The 19,771-nt window shown below is 50.3% G+C and overlaps 1 protein-coding gene across 1 annotated transcript in view; it reads right to left on the bottom strand.

The window, feature by feature from the left end:
* PRKD1 (protein kinase D1) overlaps positions 1–19,771 on the bottom strand; it is a 929,258-nt gene that overhangs the window by 390,563 nt on the left and 518,924 nt on the right. Inside the window, exon 4 of the mRNA XM_086936991.1 lies at positions 9,743–9,903. Within this exon, the coding sequence (XP_086793117.1) occupies positions 9,743–9,903 (161 nt within the window). The remainder of the gene's footprint in view (positions 1–9,742; positions 9,904–19,771) is intronic.

Here is a 19,771-nt window from a genome sequence, read left to right as displayed (position 1 = left end):
CAGAGCCCCTGAGCTGCCTAGTTCAGGTAAGGGTAGCTCTTCCAGGCTTGTTTCTTTTCTTTGTATTCTGTTCTTGATAGTTCTGCATTTAAAATGGGAAAAAAGAAAACTACAAATGATAGAAGGCAAAAAAAGAATCCATAACTGGATAAGATAGTCACGCCTGACATGGAACATCTTGAGAGCCCTGATGGGGCGGTAAAGCAGGGACTGGAGCACCGCGCTTCAGATGCCGAAACACTGTCAGACTGCAGACAACGATGCGCAGGATGCAAAAAGAACAAGTGATGGACAGAATGCAGAACAATGTCATACATTCACCCCAGTACAGAGATCTGGGCCTATATCCACTTTTTTTTGGCTCACCATGACATTACAGTTGGAACCCAACCATATGCAAATCAGTCTTCATCCTGTGCCCAATGGGAACAGTCCAGCTCGAACTGCCAGGCCAGTCCTCCCTGGACTGGAAACAAGCTACCGAGGACCGGTTTAAAGCTTCCAGCCATCATCAGCCAGGATAGCTTGGCTCGAGTGGCTTGGAGAGCACGGGACCCACATCTGGGCAAACCCGTCCCACTCGGGGTGACAAATGCAAAAAGAACAAGTGATGGAGAGAATGCAGAACAATGTCATACATTCACCCCAGTACAGAGATCTGGGCCTAAATCCATTGTTTAGTTTTGCTCACCATGCCATTCCAGTTTGAACCAAGCCATATGCAAATCAGTCTTGACCCTGCGCCCAATGGGAACAGTCCAGCCCTTACTGCCAGGCCAAGTCCTCCCTGGACTGAAAACAAGCATCCTAGGACCGGTTTCTGGCTATCAGCCGTCTTCAGCCAGGATAGCTTGACTCCAGTGGCGTGGAGAGCACAGGACTCACGTCTGAGCATACCCGCCCCACTCGGGGTGACAAATGCAAAAACAACAGTTGACGGACAGAATGCAGAACAATGTCATACATTCACCCAGTACAGAGATCTGGGCCTAAATCCATCGTTTTCTTGCTCCCCATGCCATTCCACATCCAAAAGATGTGCAGGAGGCAGAACCATAAGCCGAGCCTTCGCCGTCCAACACCCAGGACATGGACCTCCATCCTCAGTGACATCAGAACTGTTCCAACCACCCTGCAATTCAGAGAGAAGATGAAGTCCCTTCTCACTACAAACCAAAACACACACACACCCAACAGGGGTCAGAGAAGGGCCCCCTCCATAACCAGGCAAATAAACTCAAAATCTCTGGTGGCTCTAGACCCTCACGAAATGCGGAAAGTTACTGCTCGAACCTCCGACCTTTAAAAGGGAAAGATGTAAGGCTCAATCCTTCTGTGGTAATTCAACCAGAATCTGGAACTCACTCCCCCCATCCCTCCAAACCACCACCTCTTTCCGGACCTTCAAAACTGACCCTAAAACTCTGCTCTTCCAAGGGCACTTCCTAGAATAACTCAACCCTTTTCTTGACCCTTTCGGCCATCGAGCACTCGCATGAGGTCAACTTTGTAAATATGTATTTTACTCCTGTTTTAACCAACACTGACACCTTTTTATTCTTCACAATGTAAGTATGCACATAGTTGGAGTTGGAACTGCATATTCCAGCTCGTAAGTCCCTTACACAGTAAAGAACGGACCGAACTGCATATATGTAACTTGTTAGCGTGCTCAGTCTTTCTTGTGTACCTTTGTAACTGCATATATGTAACTTGTTTAGAGTATCTTGTGTACCTTTGTAACTTACCTGGTTCTCTAGTACAGTGCTCTGACACCTTTGGGTAACGTTTGCACTATACACAACTGTATTAAATAAATAAATCAACCAGCCTTCACTCCTATGTCAGGGCTCAAGCCCTTGTGAGTAAGCTTGGCCCTCACAAATACCCCGCAAACCCAGATACACAGAGAGAGGGGAGGATGCGGCCAGAAACCACAACAGGGAATATGTTGTGGAAAATGGGAATCAGAAGTCATGAGAGGAGGCATACAAGAGAAAGATGTGTGTGTGAGTGGGTGGTAATGAAAACCACGTGTGCAGGAGGCAGATGAAACAAATATTCATGGACGGGGGATGGGGTTAAAGGGAAACTGAGTGTCTGAGAGAGGTGAAGAGATCTGGCACATAAATGGCCGGGCACACACTGAAGGGGTGCTCACATGACCAGGCACATACATGAAGGGGTGCCCACATGACCAGGCACATACCTGAAGGGATGCCCACATGACCAGGCAGATACATGAAAGGGTGCTCACATGACCAGGCACATACATGAAGAAGTGTCAACATGACCAGGCACATACATGAAGGGGTGCCCACATGGCCAGGCACATACATGAAGGGGTGCCCACATGACCAGGCACATACCTGAAGGGATGCCCACATGACCAGGCACATACATGAAGGGATGCCCACATGACCAGGCACATACATGAAGTGGTGCTCACATGACCAGGCACATACATGAAGGGATGCCCACATGACCAGGCACATACATGAAGGGGTGGCGCCACATGACCAGGCACATGCATGAAGGGGTGCCCACATGGCCAGGCACATACATGAAGGGGTGCCCACATGACCAGGCACATACCTGAAGGGATGCCCACATGACCAGGCACATACATGAAGGGGTGATCACATGACCAGGCACATACATGAAGGGATGCCCACATGACCAGGCACATACATGAAGTGGTGCTCACATGACCAGGGGTGCCCACATGACCAGGCACATACATGTAGGGATGTTCACATGATGATAGGGCGTGTACATGAGCTGGTGTTCACATAACTAGGGTGTCCATGTGTGTTAGTGCCCACATCACTGGAACATACACAATCCGATGCCCACAATGAAAGGGTGTCCACCTGGCTCGGTGCCCACATGATCGAGGCTCCAGATGGACTGGTGCCCTCAAAGCCTGGTGCCCACATGACGGCTATCCCCATACGCAGCATCTACATAAGCCATCGTCCACACTCCCCATAGCACCGCCACAAAAAAAGGACATGCCTGTCGTGTGTGACATGACCCTCCATTCACATGAGAACGTCCCCCACATCACACGCACGCTCCCCACATGATGCCACATTAAACTTCGCACACCCTAGCCCGTGCCCCCCTAAATCCGCAGTTAGTACGAAATCACGAGCACCCCCGCTGCTGAAGGACCTCACACCTCCCTCTAGAAACAGAGCACAAAAGGACCTTCCATCTGTACACCCTACTTCTACCTAGCTAGCGCTGTGAAGTCGACGCAAGCGACACCGCAGCGCTTTAATTACAATACACGCACAGGCACTACAAACCCGAAAAAACAAGCCTGCAGTAAATGCAAGATATGCAACAGCGACAGCTTTCATGCTGTTTGAGTCTGCTGGAGTCTACACACAGCGGTACAAAAGGGGGTGGTGATGGACGGAGCATCTGAATCAATCAAACACTCACACCCAGTCAAAAGATCTGGGTTTAATCCATCACCGTTCTTTAGCCCATTCTGCCACCCCAGTTCAGACATGGCTATATGCAAATCAGTCTGACCCTGTGCCTCATGGGAACAGTCCAGCCCGAACTGCCAAGCCATGTCTTCCCTGGACCAGGAAACAAGCTTCCGAGGACCGGTTTCTGGCATTCCAACCGTCTTCAGCCCGCCTTGCTTGAATCCAGTGGCAAAGTGAGCAAGGGACTCACGTCTGAGCATACCCTGCCACACTTATGGCGGCCAAAAGCGGTACAAAATGGGGTGGTGATGGACGGAGCATCTGAATCGATCAAATACTCACACCCAGTCAAAAGGTCTGGGTTTAATCCATCACCGTTCTTTAGCCCACTCTGCCACCTCAGTTCAGACATGGCTATATGCAAATCAGTCTGACCCTGTGCCTCATGGGAACAGTCCAGCCCGAACTGCCAAGCCATGTCTTCCCTGGATCGGAACCAAGCTTCCGAGGACTGGTTTCTGGCATTCCAGTCGTGAGTGTTTGATTGATTCAGATGCTCCGTCCATCACCACCCCCTTTTGTACCACTTTTGGCCGCCTTAAGTGTGGCAGGGTATGCTCAGACGTGAGTCCCTTGCTCACTTTGCCACTGGATTCAAGCAAGCAGGGCTGAAGACGGCTGTCATGCCAGAAACCGGTCCTTGGAAGCTTGTTTCCGGTCCAGGGAAGACATGGCTTGGCAGTTCAGGCTGGACTGTTCCCATGAGGCACAGGGTCAGACTGATTTGCATATGGCCATGTCTGAACTGGGGTGGCAGAGTGGGCTAAAGAACGGTGATGGATTAAACCCAGATCTTTTGACTGGGTGTGAGTGTTTGATTGATTCAGATGCTCCGTCCATCACCACCCCCTTTTGTAACACTTTTGGCCGCCATGAGTGTGGCAGGGTATGCTCAGACGTGAGTCCCTTGCTCACTTTGCCACTGGATTCAAGCAAGCCGGGCTGAAAACGGCTGGAATGCCAGAAACCGGTCCTCGGAAGCTTGTTTCCGGTCCATGGAAGACATGGCTTGGCAGTTTGGGCTGGACTGTTCCCATGAGGCACAGGGTCAGACTGATTTGCATATGGCCATGTCTGAACTGGGGTGGCAGAGTGGGCTAAAGAACGGTGATGGACTAAACCCAGATCTTTTGACTGGGTGTGAGTGTTTGAGTGATTCAGATGCTCCGTCCATCACCACCCCTTTTGAACCACGGAGTCTACACACAGAGCATGCCTCGCGTCAGTGTGTCCTTGTTTAGGAGGACAGATGGACATTGGACGTCACTTGCGCCGCCTCTCTTTCCGAGTAAAATGCTTCCCGGAAGTCCTGCTCGGCGCTCTCTGGCGCTGGTAATTAGTTACCATCAGGGGGGATAATTGGGCTTCGTGATGCGTGCCACTTCGAGCACCCGAGGCAGAGTCAATAACGCGCACCCCCTTCAGAGTCCATCAGTGAAACGCCCTCAATGCGCTGGAAATCATTCAAGGCACCCTCTACACTCGGAGACCAGGCCGCCCCAGCCCCATCCCAGCAGAACCCCCCTCCTCCCCCCCAGGCCCTAGCCTCATACCCAGCAACCCACATGCCACCCTCTGCAGGAGACAAATAAATCAGACAACTCTGGCGAACACACCCCACAGTACCGAACTGAACCCGGGGGAAGTTAAGCCCCTCTACAACTCACCCACAACAGTAACCCACGCCCCAAAGTGGCCACAACTGCATGACAACACGAGATTCAGCAGCAAAGACGCGTGGGATGTGTATTCACCCCATACACTAACACACAGACCGCCGGGTCAAACCCCACACACAACAGCAGACAAAACAACACAGATCAGTAACTATCCCAGCTACTCCCAGGCCATCAAATTACCCCGCAAGACGTTTCATCAAAAAGCTGATTTTCAGGCACCCCTACACCCAGAAAAAGAGCAGACAAACCCCATGTGTGACCCTGGACGCACCGAGAAATAGAGCACACACACCCCATGTGTGACCCTGGACGCACCGAGAAATAGAGCACACACACCCCATGTGTGACCCTGGACGAACCGAGAAATAGAGCACACACACCCCATGTGTAACCCTGGGACTGCAATGGTTAAAAAGACATATACTGTTCCTGGCATCAACTCGCCCGTTCCATGAAATGCAGGACCTTCTACCTGGGTGAAACACAGAACAGCTGGCCAAGCCCGGGCCCACCTCACCGGAGACAACACACTGCTCCCTGACCTCCCAGACCCCCTCCTGCAGAGCGTCTTTTGTGCCGCAGCCTCACTGTTCACGACTCTGGGTCGGATTTAGTTCTCCACGGACGGGTTATTCCGTCACAACGGTGGGAGTGGTGGAAAAGCGTAGGCAAATATCCCCGACCAGTTCATCCATAGCGCATTGCCCATGGACTGTAAGTATTGTAGCATGGCGGCTAATTTTTAATATTTTGCATTTTCTGCAGTGGCAAACAGGTCTATCATTGGAGACCTCTAACGTCAGAAGTAGGAGGTAGGGCTTGGGGGTAGAGTTCCTACTCGTGGACTTGTAGATGCATCGTGCTGCAGGTCTGCCAGATCGCTGTCGTCCCTAGAATATGTTGAATGATCAGGTGTAATCTGTGATCTATCACCCACGGCCAAATGTTCTGGGCCACACTGGACAGCTGTGTTTGTAAGTAAAACATGGCAGTCATGTTGTCTGTTCGTATCAGGACCGCCTTGTCTAGTATTGGAGCCTGAAATGCCCTGAGAGCCAGCAGCCTGTGTAGCTCCAAGTGGTTGATGTGGAATGATGTGGCAGGCGTCCACTTTCCCTGAAAAGTGGAATGTTTGTGATGTGCACCCCAGCCGATGATGAGTGAGGCATCTGTGGTGACGGTCGCTGTGGAACTGGGTGGAGGAAAGTCCGCCCCTACATTAGGTTGTTTGTGTTCCACCACTGCAGAGAGCGACATGTGCGGCCCCAGACCAACACTAGATTCCCTAGAAGACCCTCCGCTTGAGACCACTGTGCTGCTAAGCACTCCTGTAATGGTCATATGTGCAGTCCGGTATGAGGAACTATAGTTATACAAGATGCTATCAAGCCGAGCAGTCTCATCGAAGGTTTGGACTTTCACCTGACGATCTGGCTGAAAAAGAGGCAGCACGTTTTGGAAGGCTTGCGCTTCTGCTGGACTGGGGAACGCCTTCCCTACCCATGAGTCTACGATGGCTGCACTTGAAGGGGTTGGAGGTGGGATTTGGTCAGATTGATGGTGAAGACTAGACTGGGTACGGTCTGGCTGGTGCTTTGGGTATGCACTAAGCAGAGTTGGTACGTGGCGCTCTTGATCACCAAGTGGCACAGAGAATTAAACACATGGATGCCACTCCTCCTTAGATGAGCTGCTACCATGGCCAGATATTTGGTGAAGACCCTTGGGTCTGTGGTAACCCCGAGCGGAAGTACTTTGAAATAGTAAAGTACTCCACTCACCACAATATCAGGTATCTTAGATGCGCTGCAAGGATGGGTATGTAGAAGGCGTCCTTCAGATCGAGGGTTGTCATCAAGTCTCTTTTCTGGAGTAGAGGTGTGAGGTCTCGCGGAGCCACCAATGCTGAAGTGCACCAATAGAATGTATTTGTTGAGGGGCCTGATATCGAGAATGGGTCTGAGGGAGCCGTTCTTTTTGGGCATAAGAAGGTACTAGGAAAAGACCCCTTTTATGCAGTGTTGTTGCAGAACCGGCTCTGCGGCCACTTTGGCCATGAGGGCCCATATCTCCTCCTGAAGGAGTCACACATGTTCTGCGCACATTTTGTGTAGTCGGGAAGGAATGTTTGGTGGTGTCTGAGGGAGTTCCAGACAGTATCCCTCCCGTTTGATGTTGAGAACCCAACGGTCGGAGGTGATTTCTGACCAACGGGACAGAAATTCCTGCAACTGTTCCCGACAGGTGTTATGTGGTCGGTGGGGGGGGGAGGGGGTAGGGGGGCAGTGGAGAGTGTCACTTTTTTGGAGGGGCCGCCCCCTTTGTAGCTACTGCCTTTCCTCTACCCTTATCATTATGCCCCTGTAACCTCTCCTGTTGTAGCCCGGGGAAGGCGATTGCTGTGTGGGCCTTGTGAATGTGGAGGAAGAAGCGTCGAAAGGAGCTATAAGGTTGTCGGTGTCTGTAGGGGGCCCATCACTTTGGCAATAACAGTATCTTTCTTGATTTTTTTCTAGCATCTCCTCGACCTGTTGGCCGAAGCGGTAAGTTGCTATAAGTTGCTCTCTCTCAGCCATGCCATGTGTTTCTCACCCATCCTCTGTGCTGCTTCCTCCACCTGCTCTCTGTCTTGCCCTCTCTACTCACACCTTCCATGTTTCTTTTTCCAATCCCTGCACGCCTTGTTGCTTTTACCCCTCGCCCTCAATGTTGTTTCCACCCCTCCCGCCATGTTGCCCCCAGCCCCCCCAACTCCCATGTTTCTTTTTCCAATCCCTGCCAATTTACTGATCGAGCTCTGATCTGTAAATAAAAAGAAACAAAAGGTCTCACGAGGTGCACCCATGCCTAAATCATAGTTTTTTCTCCACCTCAGATGTACTGCACTGCATTGAGGATGCTGTAGAGCATCCCTATAAACCGGTGGCAAGGCCAATAGTTCCCACAGACGCAACCTATTGGCATTGCCAAAGCTTGTTTTTCTTGACCGTTCTCTCTTTTAACAGGGAAAGGCACTGGAGTGGGAAGTAAGCACCATTCTCACAATACTAGTGCTCCTGGTGAGAATGGAATGACAAGGACCCTCGTGAGCATCCCTGGGCTGCGGGAAACGCTTGTCACTGCCCTGGAGGACTTCCAGTTACTCTGGCTCCAACGCATCACCTTTCACCAGGTCACAAACCTCACATTAAAGTCACCAAAGAAACAGAGATGCGCGTGCCCATGCTCATGCCTGTGCAGACCATGAACTTCTTATCTGGAGGTTCAATGGCAAAGTACTGCCTTCGCTTTCAGGGGGAACCACTAATGCTTCAGAAAAGTACTGAACCACCCAGCCAACTGGTGGAGGCCAACACAGACAACACAGACAACCAGAGGAGACCAACCCAGAAAACACAGACAACCAGCAGAGGCCAACACAGACAACCAGCGGAGTCCAACGCAGACAACACAGACAACCAGCAGAGGCTAACACATACAACACAGACAACCAGCGGAGGCCAACCCAGACAACCAGGGGAGTCCAACGCAGACAACACAGACAACCAGCGGAGGCCAACACAGACAACACAGACAACCAGTGGAGGCCAAACCAGACAACACAAAGCCGAACCACTAATGCTTCCGAAAAGTACTGAACCACCCAGACAACCAGAGGAGGCCAACACAGACAACACAGACCACCAGAGGAGGCCAACACAGATAACACAGACAACCAGAGGAGGCCAACCCAGAAAACCCAGACAACCAGAGGAGGCCAACCAAGAAAACACAGACAACCAGCGGAGGCCAACACAGACAACACAGACAACCAGCGGAGGCCAACACAGACAACCAGAGGAGGACAACACAGACAACCAGAGGAGGCCAACCCAGACAACCAGCAGAGGCCAACCCAGACAACACAGACAACCAGAGGAGGCCAACACAGGAAACCCAGACAACCAGAGGAGGCCAACCCAGAAAACACAGACAACCAGCGGAGGCCAACCCAGAAAACACAGACAACCAGCGGAGGCCAACCCAATAAACACAGACAACCAGAGGAGGCCGACACAGACAATACAGACAACCAGAGGAGGCAAACACAGACAACCAGCGGAGGCCAACCCAGACAACCAGCGGAGGCCAACCCAGACAACACAGACAACCAGAGAAGGCCAACCCAGAAAACCCAGACAACCAGAGGATTCCAACCCAGGAAACCCAGACAACCAGAGGAGGTCAACCCAGAAAACATAGACAACCAGCGGAGGCCAACCCAGAAAACACAGACAACCAGAGGAGGCCAACCCAGACAATACAGACAACCAGAGGAGGCAAACACAGACAACCAGCGGAGGCCAACCCAGACAACACAGACAACCAGCGGAGGCCAACCCAGAAAACACAGACAACCAGAGGAGGCCAACCCAGACAATACAGACAACCAGAGGAGGCAAACACAGACAAACAGCGGAGGCCAACACAGACAACACAGTCAACCAACCCAGACAATACAGACAACCAGAGGAGGCCAATACAGACAACACAGACAACCAGCGGAGGCCAACCTACCAGAAGGGCTTCATCCGGGATGGTGGGGGAGAGCTCGGCCGACACAGTGCGGATGGGCGTCAGGCCGGGCAGTGAAACGTTGGACAGGCGTCTCTTCCGCACCCCGCTGCAGTTGTTGGGGATCTTGAACGCGCATCTCTTGTGATAGTTGAGCCCACATCCTAAAGAGAGAAGAAAGAAGTCATTGAGAGCTGGCCCAACGTACAGACTACAACAGGGTAGCCGAATGCTTCTACCCAGACAACAGGTGGCGTTTTGCAAGCAATGGTGTCCGTACAAACACATTCGATGGATCACATTATGCACTTATATCTCACTTAATTTCTGTGCTGTAGAAAAGCGTTGTTCATGAGCCAATTCACATTCAGTGTGTTCTGATATTGCAAGCAGATTGCCAACACTCTTTTTATTAGTAATTTTTGTGTGTTAAAAACTATGACTTAGTTTACAGTAATTCAGAGCCAAAGGTACCTTTTCTTTGTGTCAATAAGATTCATATTTTCCTGTGATGTTCATTAAAACAAAAAAGGGTTATTGTACCTGTTCCAAGTGCACTGACTTGCTAGGAAGGAACAAGACTCTTCTATTGAATTTGAATGCAATAGTTATTTATTCTTTTACTTAACTGAAAATCTTTATTGCAAGCATCGGACGCCAGTTTTTTAGGAGACATGTTTTTTTTTCTACTTTTAAATTTTTGTAACATATCCTTGTTATATTAAAAAAATAAGGCCTCACCAGCTTGCTAGGGCAAGACCTCTTGGCTTTGCTGAGGATTGTTTACATGTATTCATGTAAACAATGTATTCTTGTCTTGAGCACTACCTCGTAGTGCGCATGACTGGAAATTCTCATCATGGGGCAGGAGCGGCCCGTGCAGGTAAGATCGGTGGGGCCTGGTCATGGTGGAGGATTCGATGAGGTAAAATTAAATAAATAATTAATTTTCCCTCGTTGTCGTCCGTCCAAATCCCCCACCCCACCCGGCCCTACCTCTCTTACCTGTATGGGCTGCGGCTGTCATGGGGTGAGAGAGCAGGAGAACCTCTGCCATTTGCACCAGTCTTCTCCCTTAAAAAAAAAGCTGGGGTCAAGGTGGGGTGGCTTTTAAATCAGCCCCCTTTCCCCCAGGGCACGTACTGTAAGTTGTTGGAGGTCTACCAGTCAAGTGGGGTACTGTTTCCAATGGAAGAAGTGTGGGAATATTAGATGGTAGGAATTTTGTGGATCCCGCAAATTTCAGAAGTTTACATTCCAGGAATGTGAGGAAAATGCATGATTTTACCCAACGTTTGAGGTTTGAAGGGCATTGGAAGTACAAACTGTCTTGAGATACATGCAAGACAGGTCACCCTGGACTCCCCTGGGAGTCTAGTTTTCAGATATGTTTGGGTTATGTATGTTTTGCTTGGTGGTGGCCGACCCAAGGCACAAAGTCTGCCGCTACGCCAAAACAGGTAATTCTTTGCAGGATATGTTGAAGTCCCATGTTGGCTTTTAGGACCTTAGATGTGATGGTGCTCGGCCCAGGTACACAAGTCTGGTCCCTTTTTATTGGGTGATGGGTGGGAATGCTGTGTGGTAGGAATTTGGTGGTTCCTGCAGATTTCTGAAGTTTCTGTCTCAGAAATGTGAGGAAATTCTGAGATTTTAGCTAACATTTGAAGTTTGCAGGGCATTGTGGGTACAAAAAGGTCATGGGATCTATGCGGATCAGACTACCCTGTACTCCCACGGGTGTCTAGTTACCAACAAACATTTGCAACATTTGCGAGAGTTTGAGCTATTGGCATTGTAAATGACAATACCTTTTATTTTTTTTTTTTTTTTCAAAATACTGGGAATCAGTATTATACTTTAAAAGTCTAAATGCTTCCATGCAATGGGCTTTGCCGAGGTTTTTACAAGCTGTACCAACCATCTTGATCTGATTGAGTGATAACCCGGGCAAAAAAGAACACATGGAGTTCAGACTCAACGCACATGTTATAGGCTGGGCACCCACTTGATTGCTACCCAACCATTTGCATGTAAGAGCGCGCAAGGGGAGACAGCCGTGACGGAACTGGGATTATCTGATGGGGAGTTACCATATTGAATGATATGTGTTTCACATATTTGTTTAGCTTTTTTAAATCCAATACTGGATGAAATCTTCTGTCTGGTTTAAGCCTTGTCGATGTTGGTGATCCAGCACACGGGTTATTGCATTTTTCTGTAAGAGAGTTTCAGTGCTTGGAATTTTATCAGATCTTTGAGCAATGGGGTCCGAACAAAATTAAGAACCTGGGGAGGACTCTTGAATACAGTTTGGTATGCATGAATCTCCAGGACGCAATGGTCGGGAATCACTGCCGGCCAAGCCGGAGACAAGAAGCTGATTCTTCCTCCCACAGTAAGTGATTGATTGCCATCAGCTGAGCTGCTGCTCTTCTTGGGTTTGCAATTGTGGTCTGGATTTTCCTCCTTCTGCAGCTCCCCGACCACCATCCTGGCCCTAAAAGGGCTTCTTATTCTTTAAGGATTCAGGATGTTTCTTCTGAAGAAAATATCTTTTTGCATTAAATGATCTAAAAGGTTGCAATGCATTTCTTGTCTTTAGCTGCCTTCTTACCCAAATCATCCAGCTGGGATGAGAACAAGTTGTCCCCTTTGATGGAGCGGGATGCTGTTGTTTGTCTCCTGGATGCAGCATCTTCAGACATTGCCACTGGTCAGGATCTTCCCCTCTTGCACCAACTCCTTAACTCTTTTCAAGCAGGGCTTTGGCAGGTGTTCGACCAGTGTTGTCTGTCATATCTGGACACTAGGCCCACTGAGTTGGTGATGCGCCACTGTGTGGCTGTGCTCACAGATACCCTTTCACCAACTGCGTCAACCTTCTTGTTTTCCTTGTCAGGTAGTCTGGTCTCCTTTGGACTATAGCACATTCCCTTTTTTCTAGCTGTGCTGAAAACCAGGGAGTCTGTTTGTACACAGCCCCTAATCTACAAGGGATAGTCTTTGTGCTTGGCCCTCGGGTAACATGCTTTATCGGGTCCTTAAAGTTTTCTCCAGCAAACTTTGTTAGTCTTTTTAGCAAAGAAAGGAACTGAATTGAGCATCCATCTCTGAGAGCATCTCCACCTAGAAGTCATCTTCCTCCTACACTATGTGTAGTTTAACCGGGTGGGGATCAGCCGCTCTTTGGATGACGGCATAGTGTTCTGTGGCGTCATCCGGTATGGAAAGCTGTACGGGATAAGGCTCCAAAGATGTTTCTTCTTGGTAAACCATGCCGTGATCATTCCGGCGGTCATCTTCATTGTCCATGTTGATGGGTTTTTGAAGAGATCGAGAACGTCTAAGATGTGCCTGGTGTCAGAGATTGTGTGCAATGAACGTCCTGGTGACTGAGAGTGCACTGGTTACTGTGACGGTGAATGAGTCCGAGTGTCAGTATGCCGCCGCCTATTTAGTGTAAGAATTGATCCCAGTTCCTCAGGTATGACCTCCTCAAATGTGAGTTTAATCTTTTTTGGCTGTGCTAGTACTGATAGTCCTGCTGGCATACGCTGTGGGCCACGTGGAAATGTTGAGATTTGTTTTCAAGGCCAGGTGGTCTTGGGGACATCGCTTGGTGTTAATTCTTATGGCGTTTTCAGTACCATCTTGGAGCTACAAGCTCAGCTCTCTCAATGCTGATGTTTGCCAGGGAGTTGAGGGTCCTGTAGAGGTTGAACCCCTGAGAGAAGATCCTCGAAGGTGGTGGATGATTCCGGTGGATCTTATGCCCTGGGTGTGGCCTTTACTGAGCTCTTGGAGGATGTTGCGCTCTGAAGTCAGAGCCCTCAACAGATACATATTCTGTACTTCACTCCATATGGACTTCCCAGACACCGGATGGGCCTCCGCTCTCTCTATCAGAGTATTTTACTCTTGACGTCCAGCTTCGTTGATGGCTTAGGGTAGCTTCAGCACAGCATCTTCTAGTTTTCTCACCAACCTTCTCCCCTGTAACAAATGATCCTCTTGTTCGTTAATGCCTGGGAAGCTGAACAGTTCCGTTTCATGTCATCCTTTGTTAAGTAACGTTTACAGACCCTATGTTGGTCTGGCCACAAGAACTTGCAGTTGCATTTTGGGCAGAACTGTAATAGTGTGTTCTTCGTAACTATACCCCCAAAAGCATTCTCGTATGAGCTATCCTCGAGAACCTCCACTTAGATTCCAAAGAGATCAACAGACATGCAGTGTCTTTGTTCAAGGCAATACGTTTCAGCACTATATACAATAATATCGGCATATCATGTTAGAGTTCAAAACCAGTAGCACATAAAGAAACGTCCAGATCCAGGGTGTGTGTTTCTTGATGAAGTGTTCTCTTTATTTTTCGCAAACAGATTTTCTCTTTAAAATTCCATTTATCATAGCCAACGCGTTTCGTCTCCAAAGAGACTTCTTCAGGGCTTCAACGTAAGGCATACAATGCATTCCTTAAATGATCGTAAGGTTTCAGATCCAGTAGTCATGGGATATTTATAGATGTCAAATGCTTATGTAGTCAGCATGAGGTTTTCTACCTGCAGTGTCTTTGTGTCTAATAGGCGGCAATTCTGGTCCTTAGAGTTGAACGACTGTCTTCTGTTGCAGAGCTCCAAAAGCAGGTCTGAACCTGAAGGTGATAAAAAATAATCCATGGTGGAGTCTTTGTGCTTTGTGGGTTTCAGGGAGAGATCACGTGTCACCTCAAAATCAAAAGCTCTCTTTGAATAAACACAACTTGCAACGCCAGTGTCCAACACTAGATGACAGGAGTTTGAAAAGCATATGATCGACGTCAGCACATGCTGCAAATATATGATTCTTGTTAGACCTGGCACCTTGGCGTGAGTTTCCCTTCCACTTTTTGCTGGTGTGCCTCCGATGTTTTGCTGGTTTTCCGCTACTCAGGGCACTGCGCCACGGCCAACCCGTGCCGCAGTGCAAGTGCTCCCTACTGTAAATTGTACATGTGATTGGTGTCCATGATTGGTTCATGGGATTTACTGTTAGTCCCTAGTAAAGTGCACTAGGAGTGCCAGGGCTTGTGAATGCCAACACTGCTAGTGGGCCTGCAGCGCTGATTGCGCCACCCACAGAAGCAGCCGTAAGATGTGTCTAGGGTCTGCCATTGCAGAACCTGCGTGCAGTCTCGTACTGTCATGCTGGCTGGGCAAGCGCACCCACTGCCAGCCTCTAAAACCTTCCCTTAACTTCATATCAGTCACCCCTATGGTAGGCCGGAGGGCAGGGTGCATTGTAAGTGTAAGGTAGGACAAGCCCTGATGTGTGTGGCAGGTCCTAGTAGTGAATTACAACTAAATTCGTATTTCACTATTGTAAGGCTACCTGCTTCCCTTAGGCCAGAATGGGCTGCTGGAATTATTACACTCTATAATCCCAGCAGGCTCAGGGAGCATGGTGGAGAGTCATGTTTAGTATGCCTGAACTCAGAATAATAAAATATTTCTTTTAGTAAAGTTTATTTTAATATCCTGTGTTTGCAAATGCTACTTTTAGAAAGTTAGCATTTGCTTGCCTAACCATTTCAGCCCGCCTCTGCTGGTATGTGTATCTGACTGTCTGGGATGTGTGAGTGACAGGGCTGGGAGGATGACAGGTGGGGAATGCGAAGATTACACCTTAGTGGGAGGTAGGAGTGGCTCTTGACTCTGAATCTAGCTGTGCTCTGCCACCACAATGCTGGCTCCACCCTCCTGGGGAGCGACTGATGACTCAGCCGACACCTGGCCCAGGAAGGGCGAAGCCCCATCAACAAGGTACTTCTGGCTGCCCCTGTCCACACAATGCTGGCTCCACCTCCTGTGGAGCGTCTGATGTGCCTGCCCCTCACACTGAAAGCAGAAGCCAGATTGCACCTAACAGAGTACTCAGAGACTGAAAGTGGCTATGCAAAGGCCCCCCTGGCCTGTAAGAACAAAAGAAACTGGGTATAAAAGAAGGAGCCCTGCTCCTTGTAAATTAGATCCTGTTTGTGCTACAGAAGAAACTCTGCCCGAAGAGAAGGACCTGGAAGGACAAGGAGGAGTGCTGTCTCTGCCTGTGTCTGGTGCCTTGCTGCAGAAGGAGAGGGAAAGAAAAGACTACAAGAAGACTTTTGCTTTGTAAAACTTTGTGCCAAACTTTGCTGAGAGATCTCCAAGGGCTTGCCTGTGAACTTGCCCCCTGACCAGCGCCCCAGGAACAGTGGGCGCTACCCCCTGACAGAGGAACCACTGCAAGACGCTGTCTTCCCTCTGCAAGCCTCTCCAGGAAAAGCGGAGCGCGCTGTGACCATCGCGCTCTTCAGCAACGCTCTGGGAGCTGCCCTCCCTCTAAACAAAGTGACTGCCGCCTGCCTGGCCCAGAAGCATCGTGAAGATCAGCCCAGCTGATCCGAGCACCGTGACTGACCCCGAGCTGCAGCTCGCAACGTGAAGAGAAGGGGCGCCCGATGCCTGCTTGCCCCCTTCGTGTCTTGTGCCCCTGAACGCGCCGCCGCTGTCCGAGAAACAGCTGTTGCGTGGGGTGCCTGAACGTCGCCTGGATCAATAGAGGCCTGCGCCGAGGAGCGCTGTCCCCTAAGTGTGCCCTCCTGATCAGGAAACCCCGAGGCGCTGGCCCCGTGCAACCCGGCCCGCACAGCAACGTCGACCCACGAGCCAGAGCCGAGCCGCCGCTCGCTCCAAGCATCGGACGGAAGACAACGCGACGCGGACTGCCGCCCTGACCTGCACCTCACCAAGTCTCCCACAAGGTACTGTGTTCTTTGTCCTTCCGGTGCGAGCGTCCTGCGACCTGAGCTCGCACCGCGCTGCCTGTTCCTCAACGCGAGCCGCCTCTGAAACCGAGGCTCGCACTGCTCCTGGTCCTCGAGGCCCACGCGGGAAGCATGAGCTTTGGCCGGCCGGGCCCGATCTCCTCTCTGAGGCGAGCGGAGACAGCGGAACGCGCATTGAGGCGCTACGAGACACTGAACCTTGTTGAACCTGGGCAGAAGGCCCAAAAGATTGCTTAAATTGCTAGAAAGAACTGTGGCAACTTGAAACTAAGTAAACTGGAACCGCTATTGAAAGTTTGACAACTGTATTTACAAGCCTGCTTGAAATCTATATAAAGATATATATTTTTACAAAATACAGTTTGGTGTCATTGTGTGGTGGGTTGGTTGTGATGGTGTAATATTGCAAATGTTTAACCCTATGTGCCCCAGAGATTAGCCTGAGACTGCTTAAGCCACACTACCTAGAGGGTAAGCAGAGGTTGTCTTGAAGGTAACCCTCAGCCCTGACGAGGAAGAGAGAGTCCCTGCTTGTCGCCTGTGCCGCACTGCGCCAACTAGAGACTCCCCCTTCCTACATTGGACGCAGCGGTGAGGATTTTCGAATTTACATTTGCAGTTTTTATACCTGAGCTTCTGACCATTGCACAGTGATTGCAGTCCAGTAACTTAGCCACAGACTTCGGTTTTTAATTTTGCCAAGAGAAGATCCCTAGTGCAGAAACCATGCCGGGCACAAAGAGCCTTGATGGAGCGGAATCCACGACCTCTGAGATGTTGGAGGTGGAATGGGATGCAGCAAAACTGGATAATTACACAAGAAATGAACTGAAGTTTTTTTGCAAAAAGCTCAAGGTTCCACACGCAGGGTGTAGAAACAAACCAGAACTCTACAAAGCCCTGAAGGCCTGGATAGAGTCCAGAAAAGCCCCTGAGGATCAGAATGCACCTGAGGATCAGAATGCACCTGAGGATCAGAATGCACCTGTGGATCTGGTGGATCTCGAAAAACCAGACAGCGTGCATAGCTTTGGCAGAGGCCTGTCGCCAGAGGAGCTGGCGGACAGGAAGGAAACCAGGGATCATGAAAGGAAGCTGGCAGAATTAAAAATCCAACTGGAACTGGAGACCAAGAGAATGGCTCTGGAAGAGCGAAAGCACCACATGGATTATGAATTGAAAATGAGGGAGATGAATCTAAAAGAGAGAAGCTTGGATAATCCTCCCTCTGGTGGCAGCACAACGCCGGTGCAGGTAGAGTCAAGAGTGCACATCCCCAAAGATGTAGTTAAGGAGTTCTTTAAGGGGGATGACATAGGACAGTGGTTTAGGGCATACGAGGTAGCCATGTCCTCCCACCGGGTCCCTGACAAGGATTGGGGAGCGGGGTTGTGGGGAAGGTTCCTTAGCGAAGGGCGGGACACCCTGCTAGATTTGCCCATTGAAAACCAGAGATCCTATTCCCACATGAAAGAAGCTTTAATGAACAGGTATGGGCTTACCCCTGAAATGTATAGACAGAAGTTTAGGGGGTGTACTAAGCGGCCTGGGAATACGTATGTGGAGTATGTGACTTTTTTTTGCAGAGCACTGGATGGTTGGGTGAAGGGTAGCAAGGTGAATGATTTTCAAGGTCTCTTTGATTTAATTGCATGGGAGCACTTGTCTGATCACTGTTTTCCTGAGTTACGCCAGCACCTGATTGATAGCAAGCTGTCCAAGCCGAGGAAGCTTGCTGAGGAGGCGGACCGCTGGCTCAGCACCAGGGTCCACAAGGGTCCAGTGGGAGACTCCGCCAAGGGTGGGCAGGGTCCCCAGCAGAAGAGTGGGGGGGACAAGGGAAAACAGAAAGGGTTCCAAAAAGGCCCCCAAAGTAATCCCCAAGGGGACCAGCAGAAAGGTTCTCAGCCTCCCCCACCCCCAAAGCAGAATGGGGCCCCGACAGGTAGACCTGTTCCAAAGGGGCCCTTCAATTGTTTCAAATGTGGTGAGCCGGGGCACATATCCAGTGACCCCAAGTGTCGCCTGTTTGGAAAACCAGCGCCCACTGGTGCTCCGCCCCGTCAAGTGACTAGTGTTCACTTAGGAGAAGAAGTGATGGTCCGGGGGGGTGGAGATCCTGTTCAGATGACCCTAGTCTCTCTAGGAGACAGTGAGATGGTCCCTACAAACTACCTGCCCTCTAACACTAAGAAATATGGGCAGGTGGTGATCATCAATGGTAAGGAAGCTGAGGCTCTTAGAGATACAGGAGCCAGTGTGACTGCAGTGAGGCAGCACCTGGTGTCTCAAGAGCAGGTTGTACCCCATGCATACTGTACGGTTATCAACGCTGATAATTCAGAGAGTCAGTGTCCGATGGCTCAAGTTCCCTTCGAGTGGGGGGGGGGTCTCTGGTACTCTGCAGGTCTGTGTGAGGAAAACCATGCCTGTTGACTGTTTGCTAGGGAATGACTTGGAGCACTCCCCTTGGGAAAAGGTGGAGAAGACGACTCACCTGAAGATGGTGGGTCTACCTGACTGGGCGTGCGTGACCACCCGGTCGATGGCAGCCAGTAGGGGTGATCAAGAGGTCCTGGGGCCTGAAGGAGAGGCCCAGGAACCGGCCTTAGGGAGAAGACGCAGGGGGCGCGGGAAACCGGCCCCTGAAGTTCCCACGGTCCAGGAGGAAGCAGACCTTGAGGGGGATGACCTGGAGCCTACAGGGGAACAGATTGCCGAACTAGGGGACCTGCCTGAGCTGACCCATTGGCAGCAAGAAGGAGGCCCCTCCAGGGAGGAATTCTGCAGGGAGCAGAAAGAATGCCCTTCTCTCTGGGGTATGCGGCAGCAGGCTGCAGACCAGGCCAATGGTGTTCAGGCCAAAACACATTATGTGTACTGGGAGAATGACCTCCTGTATTCAGAGCCTAAGGCTGCTGAACCTGGGTCAGCCCGTGTGCTGGTGGTACCCCAGAAGTTCAGAGCCTTCCTACTGGGGCTGGCTCACGATGTGCCTTTAGCAGGACATTTGGGGATGGACAAGACCTATGACAGGCTTGTCACCCACTTTTACTGGCCCCAAATGCACAAGAGCTCAGATGCTCATTGTAGGACCTGTCCGACTTGCCAGGCAAGTGGGAAGAGCGGAGGGAAGAACAAGGCTCCCCTCCAACCCTTCCCTGTGGTCGGTACGCCATTCCAACGAGTGGGTATTGACATTGTTGGGCCTCTGGACCCCAAGACAG

Source organism: Lissotriton vulgaris, chromosome 9, assembly GCF_964263255.1.
Source record: "Lissotriton vulgaris chromosome 9, aLisVul1.2, whole genome shotgun sequence".
In the NCBI taxonomy this organism is placed as follows: Eukaryota; Metazoa; Chordata; class Amphibia; order Caudata; family Salamandridae; genus Lissotriton; species Lissotriton vulgaris.
This window is presented reverse-complemented; position numbering and strand designations above follow the sequence as displayed.